The sequence below is a fragment of the Periophthalmus magnuspinnatus genome, chromosome 7 (assembly GCF_009829125.3).
Source record: "Periophthalmus magnuspinnatus isolate fPerMag1 chromosome 7, fPerMag1.2.pri, whole genome shotgun sequence".
Taxonomy (NCBI): Eukaryota; Metazoa; Chordata; class Actinopteri; order Gobiiformes; family Gobiidae; genus Periophthalmus; species Periophthalmus magnuspinnatus.
Window position 1 is genome coordinate 30,979,694 of NC_047132.1, and position 22,276 is coordinate 31,001,969.

Here is a 22,276-nt window from a genome sequence, read left to right on the forward strand (position 1 = left end):
CCGGAGCAAGAACCCGATATAATGTAAATGTAAGAAACACACAACTGGAACACATTAAAATCCACCAGAAACACAGAAAAAATGTCTAGAATTTAAAAAATCTTGACCCCCCTTATATGTTTGTGTTGTTCTTATACGTTTGTGTTGTTCTTATATGTTTGTGTTGTTGTTGTTGTATGTTTGTGTTGTTCTTATATGTTTGTGTTGTTCTTATACGTTTGTGTTGTTCTTATATGTTTGTGTTGTTCTTATATGTTTGTGTTGTTCTTATATGTTTGTGTTGTTCTTATATGTTTGTGTTGTTCTTATATGTTTGTGTTGTTGTTGTGTCTGTTGTAGTTGTGTCATTCTGGATGTTTTCAGTCTGACGTTGTTCAGATAAACACAAAAACAACTGGTCAAAGTGATGAGAGCAGAGTCAGAATGTGTCAAACCTGCATCACCAACAGCTGAGCCAGGAGGGGGCCCCAGAGACACATTCAGCCCAGGGCCCCTGAGAGGAGGGGGCCCCAGAGACACATTCAGCCCAGGGCCCCTGAGAGGAGGGGGCCCCAGAGACACATTCAGCCCAGGGCCCCTGAGAGGAGGGGGCCCCAGAGACACAGCCCAGGGCCCCCTGGACGCTGGGACCGGCCCTGCCCAGAACATGAGACAGTGAAACATTTGCAGATTAAAGATATTAAAGTGTTAGAAGAACGTGCACTGGTCCTGTAAAATTCTGGGTTGAGTTTATAAAAGTTGATAGAGGTAAAAATGGACAGTTTTAAGTGAAGTTTTAAAGTAGGTGTAGCTGGTTCCATTCTCTTGCTGCAGAAAATTGAAATGAGGAGCGGCCAGGTTAACGTGGCTGTTAAAGTGAATGAGACGGTGTGTTCAAACTTTTGACTGTTACTGTAATATTTTAGCAGTTAGTCCAACATATTTGTTCTAATCCCAGAAGTCAGGATCTATGTAACTTTACACTGTTTAGACTAGAGTTTATCATCCATTTCTATCAAAATGGCTCCATCTCCATCTACTCATCCCTCCTCCTTTTCTACTCCTTATCCTTAAACTAACCAGCTTTAGCGAGGCAAGAGCTAAGCCAATCCGACGTTATCTGCTTGCTGTGTCACTCAAGTTCCTCTATTTGTGGAACAGGTTTGAGCCTGGTTCTGTTCTCCCCAACAAAAGAGATTGTGCTGATAAAATGTCAGCAAAATGTCTGCAGATTTACAAACTCCTATAATTACTAAGAAGTTAAATGTGTAATCCCTCAGAGTTAGCAGTTAGCCCAGTCTGCTGTACATCTCCATCTCAAAGCTTGAAGACAGTGAGGTTCAGATCTGAGCCAGAGAAAAGAAATGGTGTGAGAGGGGAGCTAAATAAATTTTTGCTATTTTTGTTAGGAAAGACAATCCTTCCTTGAACAGGAATGAGGGCCTTAGACATCACCTGTCCAAACCAAAAGCAAACAAATGAAACAAAGAGAACAACATAGTGAACCAGTAGGGTCATTAAAGGTTGAAACTGTGAACAAGTTTACAGTTTCAGTGTCGTTAGCTCCTCCCTTCAGACAGAGATAAGGCAGTGTCCAGCAGTGATCTGACCAGAACTGAAGAAGTGGCTTGGACGAGCAGAGAAACAACTTCACTCTTACAATGTTTTGTCCAGTTGACAGATTTAACTTTGGCTTTTACTTTAGCAGTTAGAAGTCAGAAGTTAGTCCAGTTCTGCCAGTGTGTTTTGACCCAAGCATAGGTCGAACTTCAACAGAAATATTATTATTATTATTATTATTATTATTATTATTATCTGTCCATTTTCGTCCGCTTATCCGGGGCTGGGTCGCGGGGGCAGCAGTCTGAGCAGGGACTTCCTAGACTCCTAGACTTCCCTCACCTCAGACACTTCCTCCTGCTCCTTCCTCCAGGTCCTGGGACCCCGGACCCAAGAGCTATAGTCCCTCCAGTGTGTCCTGGGTCTTCCTCTGGGCCTCAGCCCGGTGGATCATGTGGATCCACCTGGAACACCTTCCAAGGGAGGTGGCATCCTGAAGAAGGTATCCTGAACAGATGCCTGAGCCACCTCAGCTGGCTCCTCTCAACGTGGATAGAGGAGCAGCGGGTCTACTCCGAGCTCCTCCCGTGTAACCGAGCTCCTCACATGATCTTGTCCATTACCCAGAGCTCATGACCATAGGTGAGTGTAGGAACGTAGATTGACGGGTAAATTGGGAGCTTCGCCTTTTTGCGGTCCAGAACCATGGCCTCGGATTTGGAGGAGCTGATTCTCATCCCAGACGCTTCACACTCGGCTGCAAACCGCCCCAGTGCTGCAGGTCCTGGCTCGATGAAGCATCAGGACAACATCATCAAACAGCAGAGATGAGATCCTGTGGTTCCTAAACCGAACCCCCTCCAGCCCCTGGCTTCAGCTAGAAATTCTGTCCATAAATATAATGAACAGAACCGGTTCTATTATTATTATTATTATTATTATTATTAAAATTGATTTTATTTTGTACATGTTGAACTGGTCCATATTGTACTTTTCATTGAGTAGCATCTGCTCTGTTGATATATACCTACAGACTAATAAGATTATAGTCGTCTAATCTGGGAGGAGTCAAAAATAAGTCCGCTCTTCTCTTCAACCAGAGCCAGGACTGTGCAGATATAACACCAGACGTAACAAACTCTCGCTATTCCTCATTTTCTACACATTCCTGAGCAGAAAACATTGCATCAGTTATAGCTGTGGACGCATGTCTTTCCATGTAGGAGCACACAGGCCGTGTTCACTCTGTCGCTCCACCCGGAGACACAGGGATAATCTGCAACGGATCACATCAAGAGAAGAAACAAGATTGAGTCTCCATAAAAGAGCCAGGAGTCAGGAGACTGAAGTCAGAAATGCTTGGATCCCGGAGTGACTTTAACAACACGCTGGGTACAGATGTTTTAGCTCAATTATTTCAGGTAAGTTGTGTTTTTGTTGTCAAGTTTTGTCAGGTACATTTTGGTAACACACAGAGATACTTACTGCACACGTATCTATACACATAACAAATTTTTTTGTACTGTAAAACTCGGAAGTGTTATTTAATTTAACCAGCTGATGTGTGATGTTTAGGTTTTGCTATGACTTTGGCTGCGTTCCCGACTCACACTTCAAATGGCACAGGCAGCAGGAGGGGCTCTGATGGAATTCAGTAAGTAATAATAATAATAATAATGATGTTTTAACGCACACAATATGATTAAAATATAAATATTTACTGGTGCGTTTTCAGATTTGAGAATGTGATGATGTAAGAAGAGACAGATTTTCCTGTTAATCCCATTGTACTTCACTATGAAATATAAGTTAAATCCACAGATGTTGGACCTGATCAGTTTTATTAGTGACTAGACCCAAGAACTCACTGTTTTTCACACAAACCTGCAATTTAACAATATTATTTTTATCTACCCCCGTCTGTATTAAAGGTTATTGTCCTATACACTCTTATGATGTCATTTGAAACACAGAAATACACATATATATTTGTAGGGAGAGAATAGTAAGAATAGTTGAACATGGTAACAAAAAGTAGTTAGTTAGTTGTCTTTTAAAGTTAATGTCTGGTCGTTTCCAGGCCAGGGGATTAGTCACCTTAAGCGAGCGGTCACCGGCGATCTAATTATTTGAGAGGTTTTGAACAGTCAGCAGAGAAACACTGATATTTAACTTGTTTATTTTAAGGATTTGGTTTGGATCATGTGTTAAGTCCCGTTATAAAAACACACAGTTTAAGATGGACGTATAGGGACGATAATATGGTGGAATTTGTCGTATAGGCAGATGTTTTGGCTTTTTATCTTCTTTAAATCTGCTTTTTTCACAGACAAAATTAAATATGGTCCCGTTGTTTTTTTCACTACAGAATTGAAAGGTCCTATATAACACAAAGTGACTCTTGTGAGCTTTAAGCCGTGTTATAATGTTGTTACCTCATCACAAACAGACCTGGAGTTGTGAGTAACACTTTATTATTAGTTTGTACATCTCCAAAGCTCAAAATGCTCCGTTCCACCTTGTGATGTCATGAAGTGGTAGTTTTCAAGTTAACAGCTCCTTTTACCTTTAGTTCAGTAGAGATTGGAAATTCCAGGGTTGAAATTATTCGAGGGAAGGAGTTTAAAAACACAGTGGAGCACTTCCTGTATCACCACATGATGACATCACAAGGTGGAACAGAGTGTTTTCAGTTTGAGGGACGAACTCAGCCTAAATTTGCAGGTTTGGTTGTGTGTTAAACATGTGAATGAAACAAAAAAACACAACTCCAGGTCTGTGTGTGACGAGGAAACAACATTAGAACAGATCAGAAAACTGTCACACGGGCCCTTTAAATGTGAAGGAGAGAGAGGACAGAGAGCTGGAGAAAGGAGGAGGAACGGAGAGAGAGAGAGCAGAGAGGAGCAGAGGTTACAGAGAGCTGGAGAAAGGAGGAGCAGAGAGGGTGAGAGGAGTAGAGAGGAGGAGGAGAAAGAGAGCAGAAGGAGAGGGAACAGAGTGTTGGAGAGTGGAGCAGATAGCAGGAGCAGAGGAGGAGGAACGTGAGAGAGAGGAGCAGAGAGAAGGAGAAGAGAGAAGGAGGAGAGGGGACAGAGAGCTGGAGAGAGGAGGAGCAGAGATGGTAAATGGTCACATTTTTCTATAGCGCTTTTTCACCTTCTCAAAGAGAGGAGGAGGAACGATGAGAGGAGCAGAGAGAAGGAGGAGAGGGGACAGAGAGCTGGAGAGAGAAGGAGCAGAGAGGAGGAGAGAAAGAGAGAAGGAGAGGGATCGGAGAGTTGGAGAGTGGCAGAGAGAGGGGAGAGAGGAGGAGAGGGGACAGAGCTGGAGAGAGAAGGAGCAGAGAGAGTAAGAGGAGCAGAGGGGAGGAGGAACGGTGAGAGAGAGGAGCAGAGAGGAGGAGAAGAGAGCAGGAGGAGAGGGGACAGAGAGCTGGAGAGAGGAGGAGAAACAGAGAGGAGGAGAAAGAGCAGAGAGGACGAGAGAGCAGAAAGAGGGAACAGAGAGCTGGAGAGTGGCAGAGGAGTGGAGAGAGGATGAGAGAGCAGGAGGAGAGGGGACAGAGCTGGAGAAAGGAGCAGAGAGAGAGAGAGAGGAGGAGAGGGGACAGAGCTGGAGAAAGGAGGAGGAGCAGAGAGAGAGGAGGAGAGGGGACAGAGCTGGAGAAAGGAGGAGGAGCAGAGAGAGAGAGAGAGAGAGGAGGAGAGGGGACAGAGAGCTGGAGAGAGCAGGAGCAGCGAGCACGTGTGTCAGTTCTGAGCAGCTTTGAATGCGCCGAGTAGAACTTTAAAGCTGACTCTTTGTTTTACGCGACGTAGTGAAGTAGTCGGAGGATGGAGCGGGGGATGGAGCGGGGGATGGAGCGGGGGATGGAGCGGGGGATGGAGCGGGGGATGCGGTGAAGGGTGGAGGTCCGACCATTTTTTATAAATATCCACGTTTTTTCCTCCCGTTTCCAGTCAGAGCCCCCAGGTCCAAGTACACAGTGTTTGGGGAGGCGATCCGTTACGTCGTCCCGGCCCACGTGCAGTGTTCTTACGGCTGCGGAGGACGAACCTGCAAATACGACGACCCGACGCACTGGAGCGACGAGCAGCAGGCGGTGAAAGGCCTGTACTCCTCATGGTAACACCTCTGTATTTATGTACTTCATACTTGTGTAATGTGTGTATATAAAATGTAAAAAGTATTAAAAAAAAACACTGAATGATATATATCCAATCCACTTTATTTATATAGTACGGGGGTGTCAAACTCATTTTCACCGAGGGCCACGTAAATAAAATGGGCCAGATATAATTTAAGACAGTATAAATGTAACCAAATGTAACGAAAAATAAATGCAACTACTTTTTAATCTTGTTAATTAATCATTTTTGTATAGTTATTCAAGTTATAAATATTGCATGGATCTGAAAAAAAAAAAAGACTGTGTATCTCCTGATAAACTGATATTTCATACCTTTTAATTGACCTTGTCGTGGGCCACATAAAATGACGTGGCGGGCCGCATTTGGCCCACGGGCCTTGAGTTTGACACATGTGATATAGCACATTTCACAAACAAATGCAGTTTCCAATGTGCTGCACAAATACATTATAAATAAAAACAACTAATTAAGTAAATCAACATTTAGACTAAAATCAAATAGCAAAATTAAAATAATAAATATGTAAACAATAGAATACAATAGGAACAAATCAATAAAAGACAACAGTTACAATTATGTAGTAAAGACAAAATAACTTCTAAATATTTTTCGACAAAGCAAAGGGTGGATACTATAATATATCAGCGGGGGTGAAGTATTCAGTTTTGTTACTCAAGTATAAGTAAAGGTATCACATGAAAAAATCTACTTCAGTAAAAATGTTTAAGTACCTGTTTACAAATGTACTTTAAGAGTAAAAAGTAAAAGTATTGTCCATTTGTTAAAGTGTTAAATCAGTGATATTGATTCAAAATGAGACATATTTTGGTCACAGTAACAATACCAATCTTTTTTTTTTTTTTCATTTTTCTTACAAATTTCGAGTATTTATTTTCGTTTTGCTCAAAGCCGAAGCGTGAACTCAAAAACTTTACCACAAACATAGTAAAAATAACCCCTCAATTCAAAAGAAAAGTACTTTTTATTTTTCAGTCCAGCTAAAAAATGTAGTGGAGTAGAAAGTACAGATACTGCTCTCAAATGTAGTGAAGTAAAAGTAAAAGTATCCACTGTAAAATGTACTTAAGTAAAGTACAGATACCTCAAAATTCTACTTAAGTACAGTATTTTACTACTTTTACTCTTACCTTCCGCCACTGAAATATAGTTTTGGACTTGCCTCATATATTTGATGTCTTCTCCACGTAAATAAAACGTAGAAAGTAGTAAAAATATATATATAAAAACACGATATATATATAAATGTATGTATGTGTATATGTAACTGTGTTCCAGGGTGACTGACCACATCCTCGCCTGCTCCAGACCCTCCACAGAAATAATCGAAAAGTACAACATCATCGATCAGTTTAAAAGGTGCGTGTTTTAAAGTGTGTGGTGTTGCTATAGTAACAGTACACAGTGAGTAACAGTACGGGATATTTTCTTCAGGAATGGCATAAAAACACTGATCAACCTCCAAATTCCCGGTGAACACGCGTACTGCGGAAACCCTTTAGAGCCGAAGAGCGGGTTTTCGTACTGTCCGGAAGTATTTATGGAAAACGACAGTACGCCGCTTTGATTTTTACTCCATTCCACACACGTAGTTATAGTCGTAGTATTTATAAGTACAAATAACGTGTCTTTTCTGTGTATTTGTAGTTTACTTTTATAATTTCGGCTGGAGCGATTACGGCGTGGGGTCGCTCTCCGCCGTGCTGGACTTGGTGAAGGTCATGGCGTTTGCGCTGGAGGAGGGGAAGGTGGCCGTCCACTGTCACGCCGGCCTCGGGAGAACGGGTACGGAGATGGAAGTCTATGAACTGTAAACGAGCACGGTTTGGGAAAAAGTACCGGCAATACTGGCTTTAAAATCACCATGGCAACAGTGACAAGCGACAAACTAATGACTTAAGTGTTTCCTTCTGCTGTTTATTTATCGCAGCTCATGATTTTTTTAACAATATTGTAGATTTGGGATCGTTTTTGTGGTTTAAATCTGCTTTCGGTTTATTATCGTGTTTCAATATTATCGTTTATCGTCTATATTTGAATCAGCGATGTATCGAACTTCAAAATGTGTGTCACGATAGAATTAAGAACTGTTCGGATTATTGTTATTGCTATGAAAATGCACTGTTAAATTTGTCTGGTTCAGGGCCCGCCTCCATTTGTTTGTCTCCATGGAGATGTTATTGCTTTGCCTGGAATGTTCCACAGTATTTAAAGTCCTACATTACACAAAATTTACCCTTGTGAGATTTAAACCATGTTATAATGTTGCTACCTCATCAAAAACAGACCTGGAGTTGTGTTTTGTTTCATTCACATGTGTTTGAGTCACACTTTATTATTAGTCTGTTACATCTCCAAAGCTCAAAACGCTCTGTTCCACCTTGTGATGTCATCAAGTGGTAGTTTTCAAGTTAACAGCTCCTTTTACGTTTTGTTCAGTAGAGATTGGCAATTCCAGGTCTGAAATCATCCAAATGATTCTTGATGGTTACTTAAAAACACTACCTTGAAAAACATGGATTCTTACTGTTAGTGGGCTCGCCTCTCCACAGATCTGACCTGTAACTTGGCCTGATGGAACATTTAAAAGTCTGATATTACTCAAAATTGACTCTTGTGAAGTTTAATTATGTTATAATGCTGTTATGTCCTCAAAAACAGACCTGGAGTTGTGTTTTGTTTCATTCACACATGTCTGAGTAACACTTTCCTATTAGTCTGTTACATCTACAAAGCTCAAAACGCTCTGTTCCACCTTGTGATGTCATCAAGTGGTAGTTTTCAAGTTAACAGCTCCTTTTACCTTTCAGTTCAGTAAAGATTGGGCAATTCCAGGTCTGAAATGATCCAAATGATTTTAGTGAAGGTGTGTGGAGTTTAAAAACACAGTGGAGCACTTCCTGTATCACCACATAATGACATCACAAGGTGGAACAGAGTGTTTTCTCAGCCTTAATATGCAGGATTTGTGTGTTAAACGTGTGTGAATGTATAAAAAATAAACACATCTCCAGGTCTGTTTGTGACGAGGAAACAACATTATAACATAGATCAGAAAATAGTGTAATAAGTGCTCTTTAAACATTATACATCTCCATGAAGTTATAGGTCAGATCTGTGGAGAGGCGACCCACACATACAACTGTTTTTCACGGTATTTTTTTGCAATAAAAAGTCCAGTAATGGAATAAACGTAAGACATACAGTGGAGAGCCCTCTAATATAAATTAATAGGAAAAGAGTCTAATTCTGCGTCTTTATGACTCTGTTACCCGGGACAACAGACGTCTTTATCGCCCCCTGTTGAGTCCCCTGATTCATTCTCTTCTCTTTTCGCCGTAGGTGTACTAATCGCCTGTTTCATCATCTACACAACCAGAATGACCGCCAACCAGGCCATCGTGTACGTCCGCTCCAAACGCCCAAACTCCATCCAGACCCGGAGCCAGTTGAGCTGCGTGAGGCAGTTTGTCCAGTTCCTCGTCCCGTTGAGGAGCGTGTTCTCCTGCGCCAAACCGTTCACCTACGCGGTCACGCTAACCCAGTACCTCCAACGCCAAACGCACATTCTACACGGATACGAACGCAGACAGCTGAGGCACCTGCCGAAGATCATCCAGCTCGTGTGCAAGCTTTTAATCGACATCGCAGAAAACCGACAAGTGATTGAAGAAGACATTTTGGAAGCTCCCGATAGCGAAGATTTGGAGATGGAGCAAAGTATTATAGAGAAGCTAGGCCCTGAGATTTTCATCAGCCAACCACGATTACCAGGTTCGCCGAAGCTACCGAGGCATTTCAACGAACCTCCGATCTTCTACCATCGCAAAAGTTTGAGCTACAGCGAGTCAGACCTGAGAAGACTGGGATCCGACCTCAATCTGCTAACGCAACCGGTCACGTCGTTATCGCAGGACAACGTTAGACTGCCGGAGTCGCCGACGAGCGCGCAGAGGAAAGTTTGGAATAGCAACGCTTCTCTCAGCTCGATTAGCTCCACCAGCTCGTTATGGGAAATCAAAAACTTGGAACACCAAAAGGACGGGTCGATTCTGATCAGGAAGGACAAGAAAAGCATCCGGCGAAGCGAATCCATGGGGAATAATAAGGACGCAAAGAAAGGCGGGCTGCTGTCGAGGTTGAAAGCGGAGGAAAGAGAGGGATTGGCGAACGGGAAGAAGACAGAGAGTAAAGAAGAGGAGCATTCTGAGGTGCCCTTCATTACGCTGCAGTCGGAGTTGTCGCTCGACGCCCGGAGGATCCTGGTGGCTCAGGCTCTGGCCGTTGACCTGTTCCTGGACGGAGAAGAAAGACACAAGACGAAGGTGTTGAACTGGGAGGTAAAACGAAAACACTACGATTACGTTACGATTTTATTGCAATATTTCAACATACAGTGATGGAAGAAGTACTCAGTTTTGTACAGATAGCGGAGCAAATAAAAATGTAAAAGTATCACATGAAAAAATATTAAAGTACAAGTTGAAAAATGTACTTAAAGAGTAAAAAGTCAAAGTTTTTCGTGGATGTTTTGAGATGTAATGACGCTTCGAATGTAGTGATTTTGATAAACATTTTAGCTGAATTTTGTTCAACGGAAACAATTTTATTTGCGGTTTATTTTCCAGCTGTTTTTATTTGTATATTTTAATTTGCACAAACTATGAACGCGTTAAAAATCAGCAGGTCTCACACAAAAAGTACTTCAGGCATGTTCAAAAATGTAATCGAGTAGAAAGTACAGATACTGCTCTCAAATGTAGTGAAGTAAAAGTAAAAAGTACAGATACCTCAGATCTGTGCTTTACTTTTCCTACTTTTACTTTGTTACGTTCCACAACTTTACAACAAAAATGAAAATATCTTAATTCACAAGTCAAACTGTGTCACAAAGATTATTTTTGTTGTTCAGTTGGAAATGAAACTCACATTTAATGGGTTCAGACAGTTTTTTAAAGTTTTAAAAGCCCTTCTGGTGCATGAGATTATTGAATTATTAATCTGTATTTGTTATATCTGTGCATTTTCAAATAGCTCCAGTCACTTTCCCAGAACATTACACAGACTGAGCGATAAGACAAGTTGAGAAAAGTTTAGATAAAGTGTGAATAATAATAAGATTCATTTATAATATCAAGAAAACCCAGCGTTGGTCGACCATACGAGCAAAGACCACGAGTTTATTTAGACCCTTCTCCTTTATCCTATTTCCTGAGCGGCCGCGGTTGAGACGGGAGCAGAGTAAATGCATTAATGTGTGTTGACAGGCTGAACTAAACCAAGGCGGCGCCTGGGAGCGGCTGTGCCTGGAGCGTGACCCTTTCATCCTCACGGGGCTTATGTGGGCGTGGCTCGAGCAGCTCCGAGAACCCGTCATCGCTCCTGAAGTCGCTCGAGCGTTGGATCCAAAAAGCAAAGACACCGACACGCTGCTGAGCCCGTTGGACCAGGTCAGGTCTTTGGTGAAAGTTCTGGTTCATAATGATGTTCATGCAGATTTAGGGGGTTTATGATTTTAATAAAGCTACAAAGGCACATTTTAGTATTTATTATTATGTGGCACAGAGCTCGAGTGTTCTCCCTGTGTCTGGTGGGCTCTCTGGTAGTGTGGGGTCATTCAGTGTAGAGTTTGCATGTTCTCACTCTGTTTTGTGGCCTTCTTGCTGGTTGAGTGGTTTTGGGTAGTGTGGGGCCTTTTAGTGTGGAGTTTGCATGTTCTTCCTGTGTCTGGTGCATTTCTTCTGGGTAGCTTGAGTGGTTTTGGGTAGTGTGGGGCCTTTTAGTGTGGAGTTTGCTTGTTTTCCCTGTGTCTGGTGCACTTCTTCTGTGTAGCTTGAGTGGTTTTGGGTAGTGTGGGGCCTTTTAGTGTGGAGTTTGCATGTTCTTCCTGTGTCTGGTGCACTTCTTCTGGGTAGCTTGAGTGGTTTTGGGTAGTGTGGGGCCTTTTAGTGTGGAGTTTGCTTGTTTTCCCTGTGTCTGGTGCACTTCTTCTGTGTAGCTTGAGTGGTTTTGGGTAGTGTGGGGCCTTTTAGTGTGGAGTTTGCATGTTCTTCCTGTGTCTGGTGCACTTCTTCTGTGTAGCTTGAGTGGTTTTGGGTAGTGTGGGGCCTTTTAGTGTGGAGTTTGCATGTTCTTCCTGTGTCTGGTGCACTTCTTCTGGGTAGCTTGAGTGGTTTTGGGTAGTGTGGGGCCTTTTAGTGTGGAGTTTGCTTGTTTTCCCTGTGTCTGGTGGGCTCTCGGTAGTGTGGAGTCTTTCAGTGTGGAGGAGTTTGCATCTTCTCCCTGTGTTTTGGTGGGCTTCTTGTGGGTAACTTGATTGGTCGGCTAGTGTGGGGCCCTTTGGTGTGGAGTTTGCATGTTGTCCCTGTGTCTGGGTGGGCTCTCGGGTAGTGTGGAGCCTTTTAGTGTGGAGTTTGCATGTTCTTCCTGTGTCTGGTGCACTTCTTCTGGGTAGCTTGAGTGGTTTTGGGTAGTGTGGGGCCTTTTAGTGTGGAGTTTGCATCTTCTTCCTCTGTCTGGTACACTCTTGGGTAGTGTGCAGCCTTTCAGTGTGGAGTTTGCATGTTCTCTGTGTCTGGCAGGCTCTCTGATAGTGTGGGGCCTTTCGGTTTAGAGTTTGCATGTTCTCACTGTGTTTGGGTGGGCTTCTTGTGGGTAGCTTGAGTGGTTTTGGGTTGTGTGGGGCCTTTCTGTGTGGAGTTTGCATCTTCGTCCTGTGTCTCGTACACTCTTGGGTAGTGTGGGGTCTTTCGGTTTAGAGTTTGCATCATCTCTCTGTGTCTGGGTGGGCTTCTTGTGGGTAGCTTGAGTGGTTTTGAGTAATGTGCAGCCTTTCGGTGTGGAGTTTGCATGTTCTCCCTGTGTCTGGTGGGCTCTCTGGTAGTGTGGGGCCTTTTGCTGTAGAGTTTGCATGTTCTTCCTGTGTCTGGGTGGTCTTCTTGCAGATAGGTTGAGTGTTTTTGGGTCGTGTGTTGCATCTCTGCCCTTTTAATGATAGTGTTTAGTTAAAAATGCTTTACTGGGATCTTCCTGCTTCATTTTAATTGTATCAGTGGCATAAAGTAGTTTCAATATTATCGTTTATCGCAATATTCCCCTGTGGTAGTATAAGGTGGTTCAAAATTTGTTACTGTGCTGACCTAAATCATGCATTAGCTACTATTTCAGCTGGGTTTTATATCCCAAAACCTAGCACAACATCTGGAAATGGGTCCCTGGCACTGAAATAAAGAGTGAAAAGGACACATTTCCCTAGTATTAACCTATTGCAAACATTATGGGAAGATTATGATTCTAGGATTATTGGCCTGGTTGTTTTTGCCATAACAGTTCTTCTTTTTGCAGGGAGCTAGAGAAACACTGACCTGCATCGTGGACTGTATGGCTCATATGCAGTTCATACCAGAGAAGGTGGAGAATGCGTTTTTGAATCGGCTCATAAAGGCTTTTACCAGGGTGAGTGCACAAACTCTACAGCTTTAGGGAAGTGTACGAGAGTTTAAGTGATTTGAATTCAAAATTATCAGTGTCATTTGAGTATTTTTGATAGATTAGGTTTTCATTTTGCTGTGTCTAAGACTATCAAGATGTCTGTGTAATTCCTCAGTCGTCCGGGTCTGATCCATAGCAAACGTCAGCTGGATAAAAGTTTTGGAGTGAAGACGTTTCGCCGCTTCTTCAGTTCTGGTCAGATCACTGCTGGACACTGACTTATCTCTGTCTGGAGGAGCTAACTACACTGAAGCTAACACACCTGTTTGTTAGCGAGGTCTATTAAACCGTAAATGAACTGTGTCTGAGTCGTATTTTGCATAATCGTTCAGGCCCTTGATGCATGCGCTCATACTTATTAGCATACTGGCTATTAGCATACTGGCTGGCCCTATTGCAGGTGTGCCCAAACTCTTTTCACCAAGGGCTATATCTTGAAAAATATTCGACACGGAGGGCTAGCAGTCAATACAGTGGATAATTCAAATGGGTGTACTTAACATATTTTTGTTTTCATACTTTAAATAAGGCTTGAAACATTAATATTAGGTCTGTATGAAAATGTGATGTGATGTTATTTAGGTTATATTGGTAGTATTACTCAAATTTGCTGTAAAAAGTACTGATTATGATCAATTTGGACAGTTCAGCTGAAGGTCTGGGGGCCAATAAAAATTGGTGAGGGCCGCATTTCGCCCCCGGGCCTTAGTTTGGACACCCCTGCCCTTTTGTTTGTTTAGATTTAGGTCTGAGGATGGAGTTATAAACAGGAGATAAAGATGTATAAGACCCTCATTCCTGTTCAAAGATGGATTGTCTTTCTAAAAAAAAAAAAGTCCTCTCAAACCACTTCTTTTCTTTGGCTAAAATCTGTAAGTCACTCTCTTCACAGGAGTCGTTTGTGTCCTGCAGTAATCTGACCAAAACTGAAGAAGCCGAGTGGATGAGCGACCAAAACCTTTGTCCAGTCACAGAATTGACTTTTTTCTTTTGCTATGAATCATACCCGGACAGCTGAGGGATTACACAGACATCTTGACGGATTTAGATTAGATTAGTCGTTATTAGATACATATATTAGTAGTTGGTTAAGACATTTTCTCAGTCTGGGTCTAGCAAGTCCGGTTTATTTCTGTCTTTGCATCATTTTTGCGTACATCTTTTCTCTAATACATGTGTTTGTCGCTACAGGTTCAAGACAACACACCTGAAGGAAGTGAGCTGCACAAGTCTCTGTCTCAGATCATTATGCGCATCCTGGACGAGACGAGAAATCTCCTGATCGCCCCAGAGTTTCCGCGTTCGTGCTTTAAGTTACTCTAAGTTCACTGTAATCGTACTAGACGTGTGTGTATGTGTGTGCGTGCTACGTGTTTGTGCCAATACAAGTTGTGTCCACCAAGCTACAAAAAAAATGATCGATGTGAATGTAAAAAGTACAATAATTCTCATTCTCAGGTAAAACCAACTGACCAGATACAACTGTATGCCTTACCCCTGGTTACTGTGACGACTGCTTACCTCAGATGAATAACGAGTGTAGACAAACTTAGGTTAGTGTTTATTGCCATTTTATTACAAGGATTAATGCCTTTGTTCATAATAGTGCTTTGAAGGTAATACAGCTTTTTGTAAACTATAAATACAAGTACGTGCGACATAGACCTATACATCCTTCGTTATCCGGGGCTGGGTGGAGGAGGCTTTCCCCCAGACTTCCCTTTCCACACACACTTACTCCAGCTCTTCTCGGGGTCCGGAACATCTCCCCATGGCCTCGGATTCAGAGGAGCCAATTTTCATCCCAGTCGCTTCCCGCTCAAACCGCCCCAGTGCATGTGGTCCCCAAACTGGACCCCCTTCCAGCCCCCTGAACCAAACCATCTCCGGCCTCTAGCACCGCCCACATATTTTGTCCATTAAAACAATGAACAGAAGCAGTGACAAAGTGCAGCCCTGAAGGACAAACATGCACCGGGAACAGGTCTGAATTACTGCCGACAATGAGAACACAGGGACTGGACAGCCCTTAGCAAAGAGCCCCGGACCCCGTACTCCCAGAGCGCCCCTCACAGGACACCACGAGGGACACGGTCGCACAACCAGATCCACAAAACACATGTGGACTGGTTGGGCGAACTTCCATGAACCCTCGAGGACCCGATGGAGAGAATAGAGCTGGAAAACCAAATCTGCTCCTCCTGAATCCGAGGACATGTACATAAAAAAAAAAAAATGTATGTATTTTTCAAGCTTTAATAAAGAAAACTAACATATATGGATGGAATGTGGATTTTGTTGAAGATATTTATTTAAAGGGAACATATTACGCCATTTTCTGATGTTATAATGTTTTCCTCGTCACAAACAGACCTGGAGTTGTGTTTTTTTGTTTCATTTACACATGTTTAACGCACAAATCCCGCTGAATTCTTTCAAACTAAAAACACTCATCATCTGGATTGATTTCAGGCCTGGAATTGCCCAATCTCTACCGAGTAAATGGTAAAAAGTAGCTGTTAAACTATCACTTCATGACATCACAAGGTGGAACAGAACATTTTGAGCATTTGACATGTAGACAGACTAATAATAAAGTGTTACTCAAACATGTGAATGAAAAAAAACACAACTCCAGGTCTGTTTTTGATTAAGAAACTGCTTTATAACACGACTTAAAGCTCACAAGAGTCCATTTTGTGTCATATAGGACCTTTAAATCCTCTTCATCCTGGTCCCTGCTCATGTCTTACCCGTCTTCAAGCGTGTACAGTGACGATAAAATAGAAATGAGCTGTACTTTAAGACGTGAAACTGTAGGCTTTCAAGACATCCGATCCATCCTGACCCTCTACCGACGCCACAATGCTGGAGTAGTCACACACAACATGGGTGAAGCCTCTGTGAAAACAAAAGTCATGACAGTAATGTAAAATATCGCATGGATTGTTTAAATATAACAAAAAATAAATAATAACCTCGACATCGAATGCGATCCTCCCAGTAAGTGGTAGCGGCCCTCTAGAGTTTGTCCACCATCTTGATTATTCTTCCACGTTAGAACTCGCATAGAGAGGTCGAGGGACGCCGTCACGACACGAAAGCTGTCCTGTACAGTTCAACACATGTTTTTTTTTTATTTGCAGAGAGGAAATGCTGTATTTTCCAGAGTATAAATCGCACCAGCCAATCCGAGAAGTATCAGCTTTATTTTTTACATTATTCTCTATGTTTCTGCTGTAAAACCCCTCACCACACACTTTATACACTTTTCTCACACAGGCGTTAACATTTTTTAGAGATTTTTTTTTGTTATAAATCATTTTTTATCCTTATCTTTATTTGATGTTATATATATATATTTTTTTTAGATTTTTTTTTTTATAAATCATTTTTTTATCATTTTTAGATTTTTTGGGAAATTTTTTTGTTTATAACATCAGACAAAGATAAGGTTAAAAAATTATTAATATATTTTTTCCTTTTAATTCTAATTTACTGGATCTAAATTGTTCGAGAAACATAATAATTTAATGAAGCCAAACTGATTTATCTTAAAGTACAGTGGTCTCTCGTTTATCGTGGGAGTTACTTTCTAAAAATAACCTGCAAAAGGTAAAATCCGTGAAGTATCAGCTTAATTTTTTACAATTATTATATGTTTTTGTCTGTAAAACCCCTCACCACACACTTTATACACTTTTCTCACACAGGCGTTAACATTTTCTCACATTTCTCTCTCGTTTAAACTCTCTCAAAGTTCAAACCTTCGTAGGCGTCTTTGTCGGTGCAGAACGTTTCATCGACATTGTGGGTTTTGTCGGGGAGAAAACAAATTGCAAACGTACAGCACTTCAGAGTCACACTGCGATCCAACGTTTATGTAAATTTGTCTGAACACATTCTGTACTGGACAGGAGACACGGCACGGAGGAGACTGATGGACAATGGTCTACAGTCCAACAGCCAATCAGGACGCACAACACAATGCACGTTCAGACGATGTAAAAAAGTATGTAAAATTGTAATAAAAAAATATACGAAACAGCGAGACCGCGAAAAGTGAACCACAATATAGCGACGGACAACTGTAATATTAACTGAACCCAACTTATACTTCCTGCTCAGGCCAGAGGGCGGAGCCTGGAGGCCACGCCCAGGAGCGGTTGAGTGACAGAATAAAGAGACTAAAACAAAATGTGCTAAGATTTTTCTGATTCTGAATTTTGTTGCAAACGTACAAAATGTTCATGGAAATGTGTTAGCCAAAACATGTTTTTAAAAAAGTAAACAAACTGGGTTAATTACGGCCGGACTTCGTAGAGATCTGGCCCAATTAGCTCATCTTGCTGTGAAGGAGCTGTCCCCCTTTTTTTTTTGTTTCTGCTTTTATACTTAATTTTCTTTTCTTATTTATTATACATGTCTAGTTAAGGTGCACTGCCTCACTGATTCTTTCTGTCCCTTGTTATAAAGTTCTGTTTGTGTGTAACTTCTGTAAAAAAAAGACAGAAAGTGGACGAATACGGTGCTGTATTTGGTCTAATAATAAACCCTGTAACTATATACCACTATCTGGAAAAAACAGTAAACAAAAAGCCACGGAGCAACGCTAATAAATGCATTCGTCACACTGTAGATTAGCTAGAAGATTTTTGAATAAACGGCAAACAAAACAAACCAAAAACTGTGACGTGTGAAGATAAAACTGATCTCAAAAGAGTTTAAACTGCAGCAAACACAGGGCAACATCCGGATTTATAGCTTTTACTGTTTATTTTGTATTTTCTGAATGTCTTCCCCCTTTTTCTTCCCATTAGCCAATCAGGACACAGAACACAAAGCACGTTCATACACTGTGAAAAAGCACGTAAAATTGGACTAAAAGAATCTGCGAGACTGCGAAAGGTGCGACGGACAACTGTATTTCACGTATAAATCGCACCCAGCCAAACTATGAAAAAAAGCACAATTTATAGTCCGGAAATCAAAATATAATGTTTAGAAATGTTTAACAATGTCTTACCACCCACACTGCAGAGATCGGCAAAGTGTGATCCGAAAAACTCTGAAGCAATTCCCCGCTGAGAGAGTAAACAAATAGTTGACGACCAGCTGCCAACACAATGCAGTTGCTGTCTTTGGCCTTTAGGAGGAGCTGTGTGGAGCTGATTTGGTTCAAACTGAAGGACTTGACCTGATTCACTAAACAAATAATGAATGAAATGATAACAGGGCTGGGTAAAAATACAATAACGTTAATACAGAAGCTAACGGTTTGACACTTGCCTATAATTTCTGCTTTATACTTGGATTTTTTCAGACAGACGTCAAACACGGTGAGGAGTTTGTCGTGAGCTACGGCGAGTCTGGAGGGTTGCGTCGGTATAAAAACAGCAGCTCTGCACCCAGCTACTGGTAAAGACTGACTCAGACGCTCTTCATCCTCTGATTCGGACGTCAAACTCTCCGTGTATATAACCTTTGAAGGACAAAAACGTAATTTAGTCAGACATTTATTAGAATTTTACTGTTGTGGCATGTAAAAAAAAACGTAAATGGAGCGATACCTTGGGACTTATATCATCGTTGTCCCTGGTCCCGGCTGTAATCCACTTCCTGTCCGGCGAAATTAGCAGCGTTGTGACTTGAAAAGAGTCGCAAACCGTAAAGGTCGATCTTTTAGTCAAATCGGGCCCGGCTAAAGTAACGACAGACCCTAGACGTCCTCCCACCTACAAAAGAACAGAACAAACGTTTACGATCATAACCGGCGAGGAATAAAGTCGTAACGCTACACGAAAAATGATTTACAGTCAGAAACCAGTCGTCGTTGGCTGTGAACTGGAGTAACTTGCTGTGTGAAAATCCTGTAGCAAACGTCGCCATCTGCTGTCCGGTTTGTCCGTGCCACGTGCTGACGAGACCTGTAGAGTCGGCTGTGACCACTAGGTTGTGCTGTTGGTCTGTTATCATGTCCGTGATTGGATTCTGGGACGCAGGACTGGACCACAGGAGTTCACCCTGCGTGGATCAGTTTATTTAAAGGTCCGATATTACGCGAAACTGACTCTCGTGAGCGTTAAGTCGTGTTATAAAGCTGCTACGTCGGCAAAAAACAGACCTGGAGTTGTGTTATGTTTCATTTACACGTGTTTGAGTAGTGTTTTGTTATTAATTTGTCTACATCTTCAAAGCTCAAAACGCTCCGTTCCACCTTGTGATGTCATGAAGTGGTAGTTTTCACGTTAAATGCTACTTTTCGCCTTTTGTTTAGTAGAGTTTGGCAATTCCAGGGCTGAAATGATTCAAATGATTCTGGAAATGAAGGTGTGTGGAGTTTAAAAACACAGCGGAGCACTTCCTGTATCACCACATGATGACATCACAAGGTGGAACAGAGTGTTTTCAGTTGGAGAAGAAAAACTCAGCCTAAATCTGCAGGGTTTGTGTGTTAAACATGTGGGAATGAAACAAAAAAAACACAACTCCGGGTCTGTTTAGTGACGAGAAAACAACATTATAACACAAATCAGAACATAGCGTATCATGAGGCCTTTAACTACTTCATTAAAAACACACTATTATTTAAACTCTTTGGTAAATATATTGCATTTTATTTATAATCTTACACTGCTACAGACACAAAAACAAACCGACTATGGAATTTAAAGCCGCGCTAAAAAAGAACATAATTATAACCATTTAAAACCTGGTCTAAATAAACATGTATTCAAGTATTTAATTTGGCTTTTTACAATAATAATAATAATAATAATAATAGTAATTTGCACTCACTTTCTGGACTCCCCACCCTCTCACTGTCCCGTCGGTTGATGCGCTGCAGACTGTGGCACTGCTGCTCCAGAGGTCAGGCGAGTCTGATGAGCTTCCATTCAAGTGTCCCAGCCCTATGACCCGGCCTGGAGGTCAATAACGAAGGAGTCTATTATTACTGGAGAGCAGCAGATTTGACCTGTGACGTAGCCTGATGACTTCATGTGTTTGTCTCCATGGAGATAGATGTTTATATTACACAAAATGGACTCTTGAGAGCGTTAAGTCGTGTTATAAAGCTGTTACGTTCTCAAAAACAGACCTGGAGTTGTGTTTTTGTTTCATTCACACATGTTTGATTAGCCTTTTATTATTAGTCTGTAACATCTCCAAAGCTCTAAACGCTCTGTTCCACCTTGTGATGTCATGAAGTGATAGTTTTCAAGTTAACAGCTACGTTTTACCTTTAGTTCGTAAGAAATTCCAGGGCTGAAATGATCCAAATGATTCTAGAAATGAAGGTGTGTGGAGTTTAAAAACACAGCGGAGCACTTCCTGTGTCACCACATGATGACATCACAAGGTGGAACAGAGTGTTTTCAGTTTGAGAGAAGAAAAACGGCCTAAATATGCAGAATTTGTTTGTGTGTTTAACATGTGTGAATGAAACAAAAAAACACAACTCCAGGTCTGTTTGTGATAAGGAAACGACATTAAAACAGATTAAAAAATAGCGTAATATGAGCCCTTTAATGTCATACTGTGGAACATTCCAGGCAAAGCACGACCATCTCCATAAATGAGCAGGTTTAAATAAACGACTAAATCAGGTGTAAACTGGGACTTAACTTTCGAAAATACATCAGAAGAATAAACCAAATGGGACGGGTCTCAGTATTCAGAGTACTTGCTTTGAGTTTGTGTATTCCAGTACAATTACTTTTAGATTTAGAAGTGTTACTTTCCTAAAATGTAAGAAATACATGGCTTGAAGTGCACGATCACACAATTCAGGCTTCAAACTGCACAATATTAGTGATAAAAACAGACTAGACTAGTGACAGTGATCAGAAACGCAGAACAAAACAGTGAAACATACAGCAGTTTTCAATCCTTACACTATAATTCACATGTAACTCTCAGTATTCAGAAAGCAGTACTATGCAGTTACACGTTACAAAATCCTTTTTAACCCTCTGGTGCATAGCGGTCACTTCAGTGGACAGTTACTAAAACACAACTTTCTCTTTAATGCATTGGTTTATGTGGTGGAACTAGATATGAGTGTCTAGAGTGCTCTCTGCTGCCACACTCCATTGAGGTCAATTCAGTGGTCAGTCGGTGTAACTGCAAGTAAATTTCCTCTGATTTTCTTAGAGTGTTGAAATTTCCCATAAAACGTTGAAATGTGTTTGTATATTTACATTAGAACACAAGTTAATTCATTTTTACAGGCAGTTCACAATGTTGTTTCATGTCCTGAGAAGAATAAAAACACTTCAGAAAAAAAATCTTGACCAAGGCTTTCATAATTCATGCATCAGAGGGTTAATGCAGGTAAATACATGCTCAAAGTATCGTTCTAGGCTGCTGTATCTACTTTACCTGTGTGTCCCCTCAGACTTTTGCAGGTGTAGCCTCCTCTTTTCCCCTCGCTCATCTTCTTCTCCAGGTGTGAGCGGCGGAGGAAGTATCTTTTCCAGGATTGGGCTCCATCTCCTCCCAGTCCCAGGTTACAGAAGACCCAGCGCTGCAGTGCCATCCTCCTGGAGAAGCAGGTATTACTGTTTAATTCCTCAAACAACACAACCAAATCTTCTATGTACACGTAAAAACACACAAAGCTTTACCTCCACAGCCATGGCGTCTCTGCAGCGTCGTTCCAGTCCTGAAAAACAAAATCTACTCCAGGATTTGTTGGATATTTACATTAAAAAAAACTACTTCCGCAAATCAGACGCGCCTTACCTTACACACACAGGAGGCATTAGAGAGGTCTCCTTCTGTCAGAAACGTGAAAATATGAATTAAACAATCTTTTATGAGGTAGTTCTCCATGTTTTTTCCAATTTAAACCTGCGTAATAAGTTAATACACCCGTGCGTAAAAAATTGAGACCCGTGCGTAAAAGCAACACTTTGGCGAACTACGGAAATAATACAAGGACAATTTCTTCCTCTGTTTGGTGCGTTGCTTTTTTTATTTCCCACTAGATGGCGACATAATAAAGGGTGACACACACACAGATACAGGCAGGACATCTTTAGGCTTTGTAAATAAAGAATATAAGTTAAAAA

At 41.5% G+C, this 22,276-nt stretch overlaps 3 protein-coding genes across 4 annotated transcripts in view; 2 read left to right on the top strand and 1 right to left on the bottom strand.

Moving 5' to 3' along the window:
• Nucleotides 1–2,872: 2,872 nt before the first annotated feature.
• On the top strand, nucleotides 2,873–14,525 carry ptpdc1b (protein tyrosine phosphatase domain containing 1b). Its single transcript, XM_033968921.2, has 10 exons — nucleotides 2,873–2,960; nucleotides 3,115–3,193; nucleotides 5,502–5,667; nucleotides 6,990–7,070; nucleotides 7,146–7,264; nucleotides 7,359–7,496; nucleotides 9,054–10,051; nucleotides 10,979–11,161; nucleotides 13,056–13,166; nucleotides 14,394–14,525. The coding sequence occupies exons 2-10, from the start codon at nucleotides 3,157–3,159 to the stop codon at nucleotides 14,523–14,525; spliced, it is 1,965 nt and encodes a 654-aa protein (XP_033824812.1). The 5' UTR covers nucleotides 2,873–2,960; nucleotides 3,115–3,156.
• An 891-nt stretch (nucleotides 14,526–15,416) lies between these two features.
• Nucleotides 15,417–22,121, bottom strand: fbxw12 (F-box and WD repeat domain containing 12). Its single transcript, XM_033969993.2, has 10 exons — nucleotides 21,948–22,121; nucleotides 21,830–21,867; nucleotides 21,585–21,745; nucleotides 20,001–20,125; nucleotides 19,017–19,226; nucleotides 18,773–18,937; nucleotides 18,492–18,684; nucleotides 18,229–18,407; nucleotides 16,181–16,311; nucleotides 15,417–16,103 (listed from the first exon to the last, which is right to left on the bottom strand). The coding sequence occupies exons 1-10, from the start codon at nucleotides 22,035–22,037 to the stop codon at nucleotides 16,004–16,006; spliced, it is 1,392 nt and encodes a 463-aa protein (XP_033825884.1). The 5' UTR covers nucleotides 22,038–22,121; the 3' UTR covers nucleotides 15,417–16,003.
• Nucleotides 21,678–22,276, top strand: part of LOC117373874 (protein Wnt-7a) — a 219,650-nt gene continuing 219,051 nt past the window's right edge. The window contains exon 1 of one of the 2 annotated variants that reach the window (XM_055223013.1): nucleotides 21,678–21,757. Coding sequence is in view for 1 of the 2 variants with exons in the window: in XM_055223012.1 (XP_055078987.1) it covers nucleotides 22,021–22,025 (5 nt within the window). In the remaining variant the exon portion in view is untranslated. Of the gene's footprint in view, nucleotides 21,758–21,932; nucleotides 22,026–22,276 lie in introns of those variants that run through there. The other variant, XM_055223012.1, reaches the window with a different exon arrangement.

Excerpts from the sequence above, each read along its gene's own strand:
- fbxw12 (XM_033969993.2), bottom strand. The coding sequence starts at position 22,037 with ATGGAGAACTACCTCATAAAAGATTGTTTAATTCATATTTTCACGTTT. Across the intron at positions 19,227-20,000 it reads GAGGGTGGGGAGTCCAGAAA|GGTGAACTCCTGTGGTCCAG; the intron begins GTGAGTGCAAAT and ends TGATCCACGCAG. Across the intron at positions 16,104-16,180 it reads GGATCGCATTCGATGTCGAG|AGGCTTCACCCATGTTGTGT; the intron begins GTTATTATTTAT and ends TTGTTTTCACAG.
- ptpdc1b (XM_033968921.2), top strand. The coding sequence starts at position 3,157 with ATGGCACAGGCAGCAGGAGGGGCTCTGATGGAATTCA. Across the intron at positions 7,071-7,145 it reads ATCATCGATCAGTTTAAAAG|GAATGGCATAAAAACACTGA; the intron begins GTGCGTGTTTTA and ends TATTTTCTTCAG. Across the intron at positions 7,497-9,053 it reads CGCCGGCCTCGGGAGAACGG|GTGTACTAATCGCCTGTTTC; the intron begins GTACGGAGATGG and ends TTTTCGCCGTAG.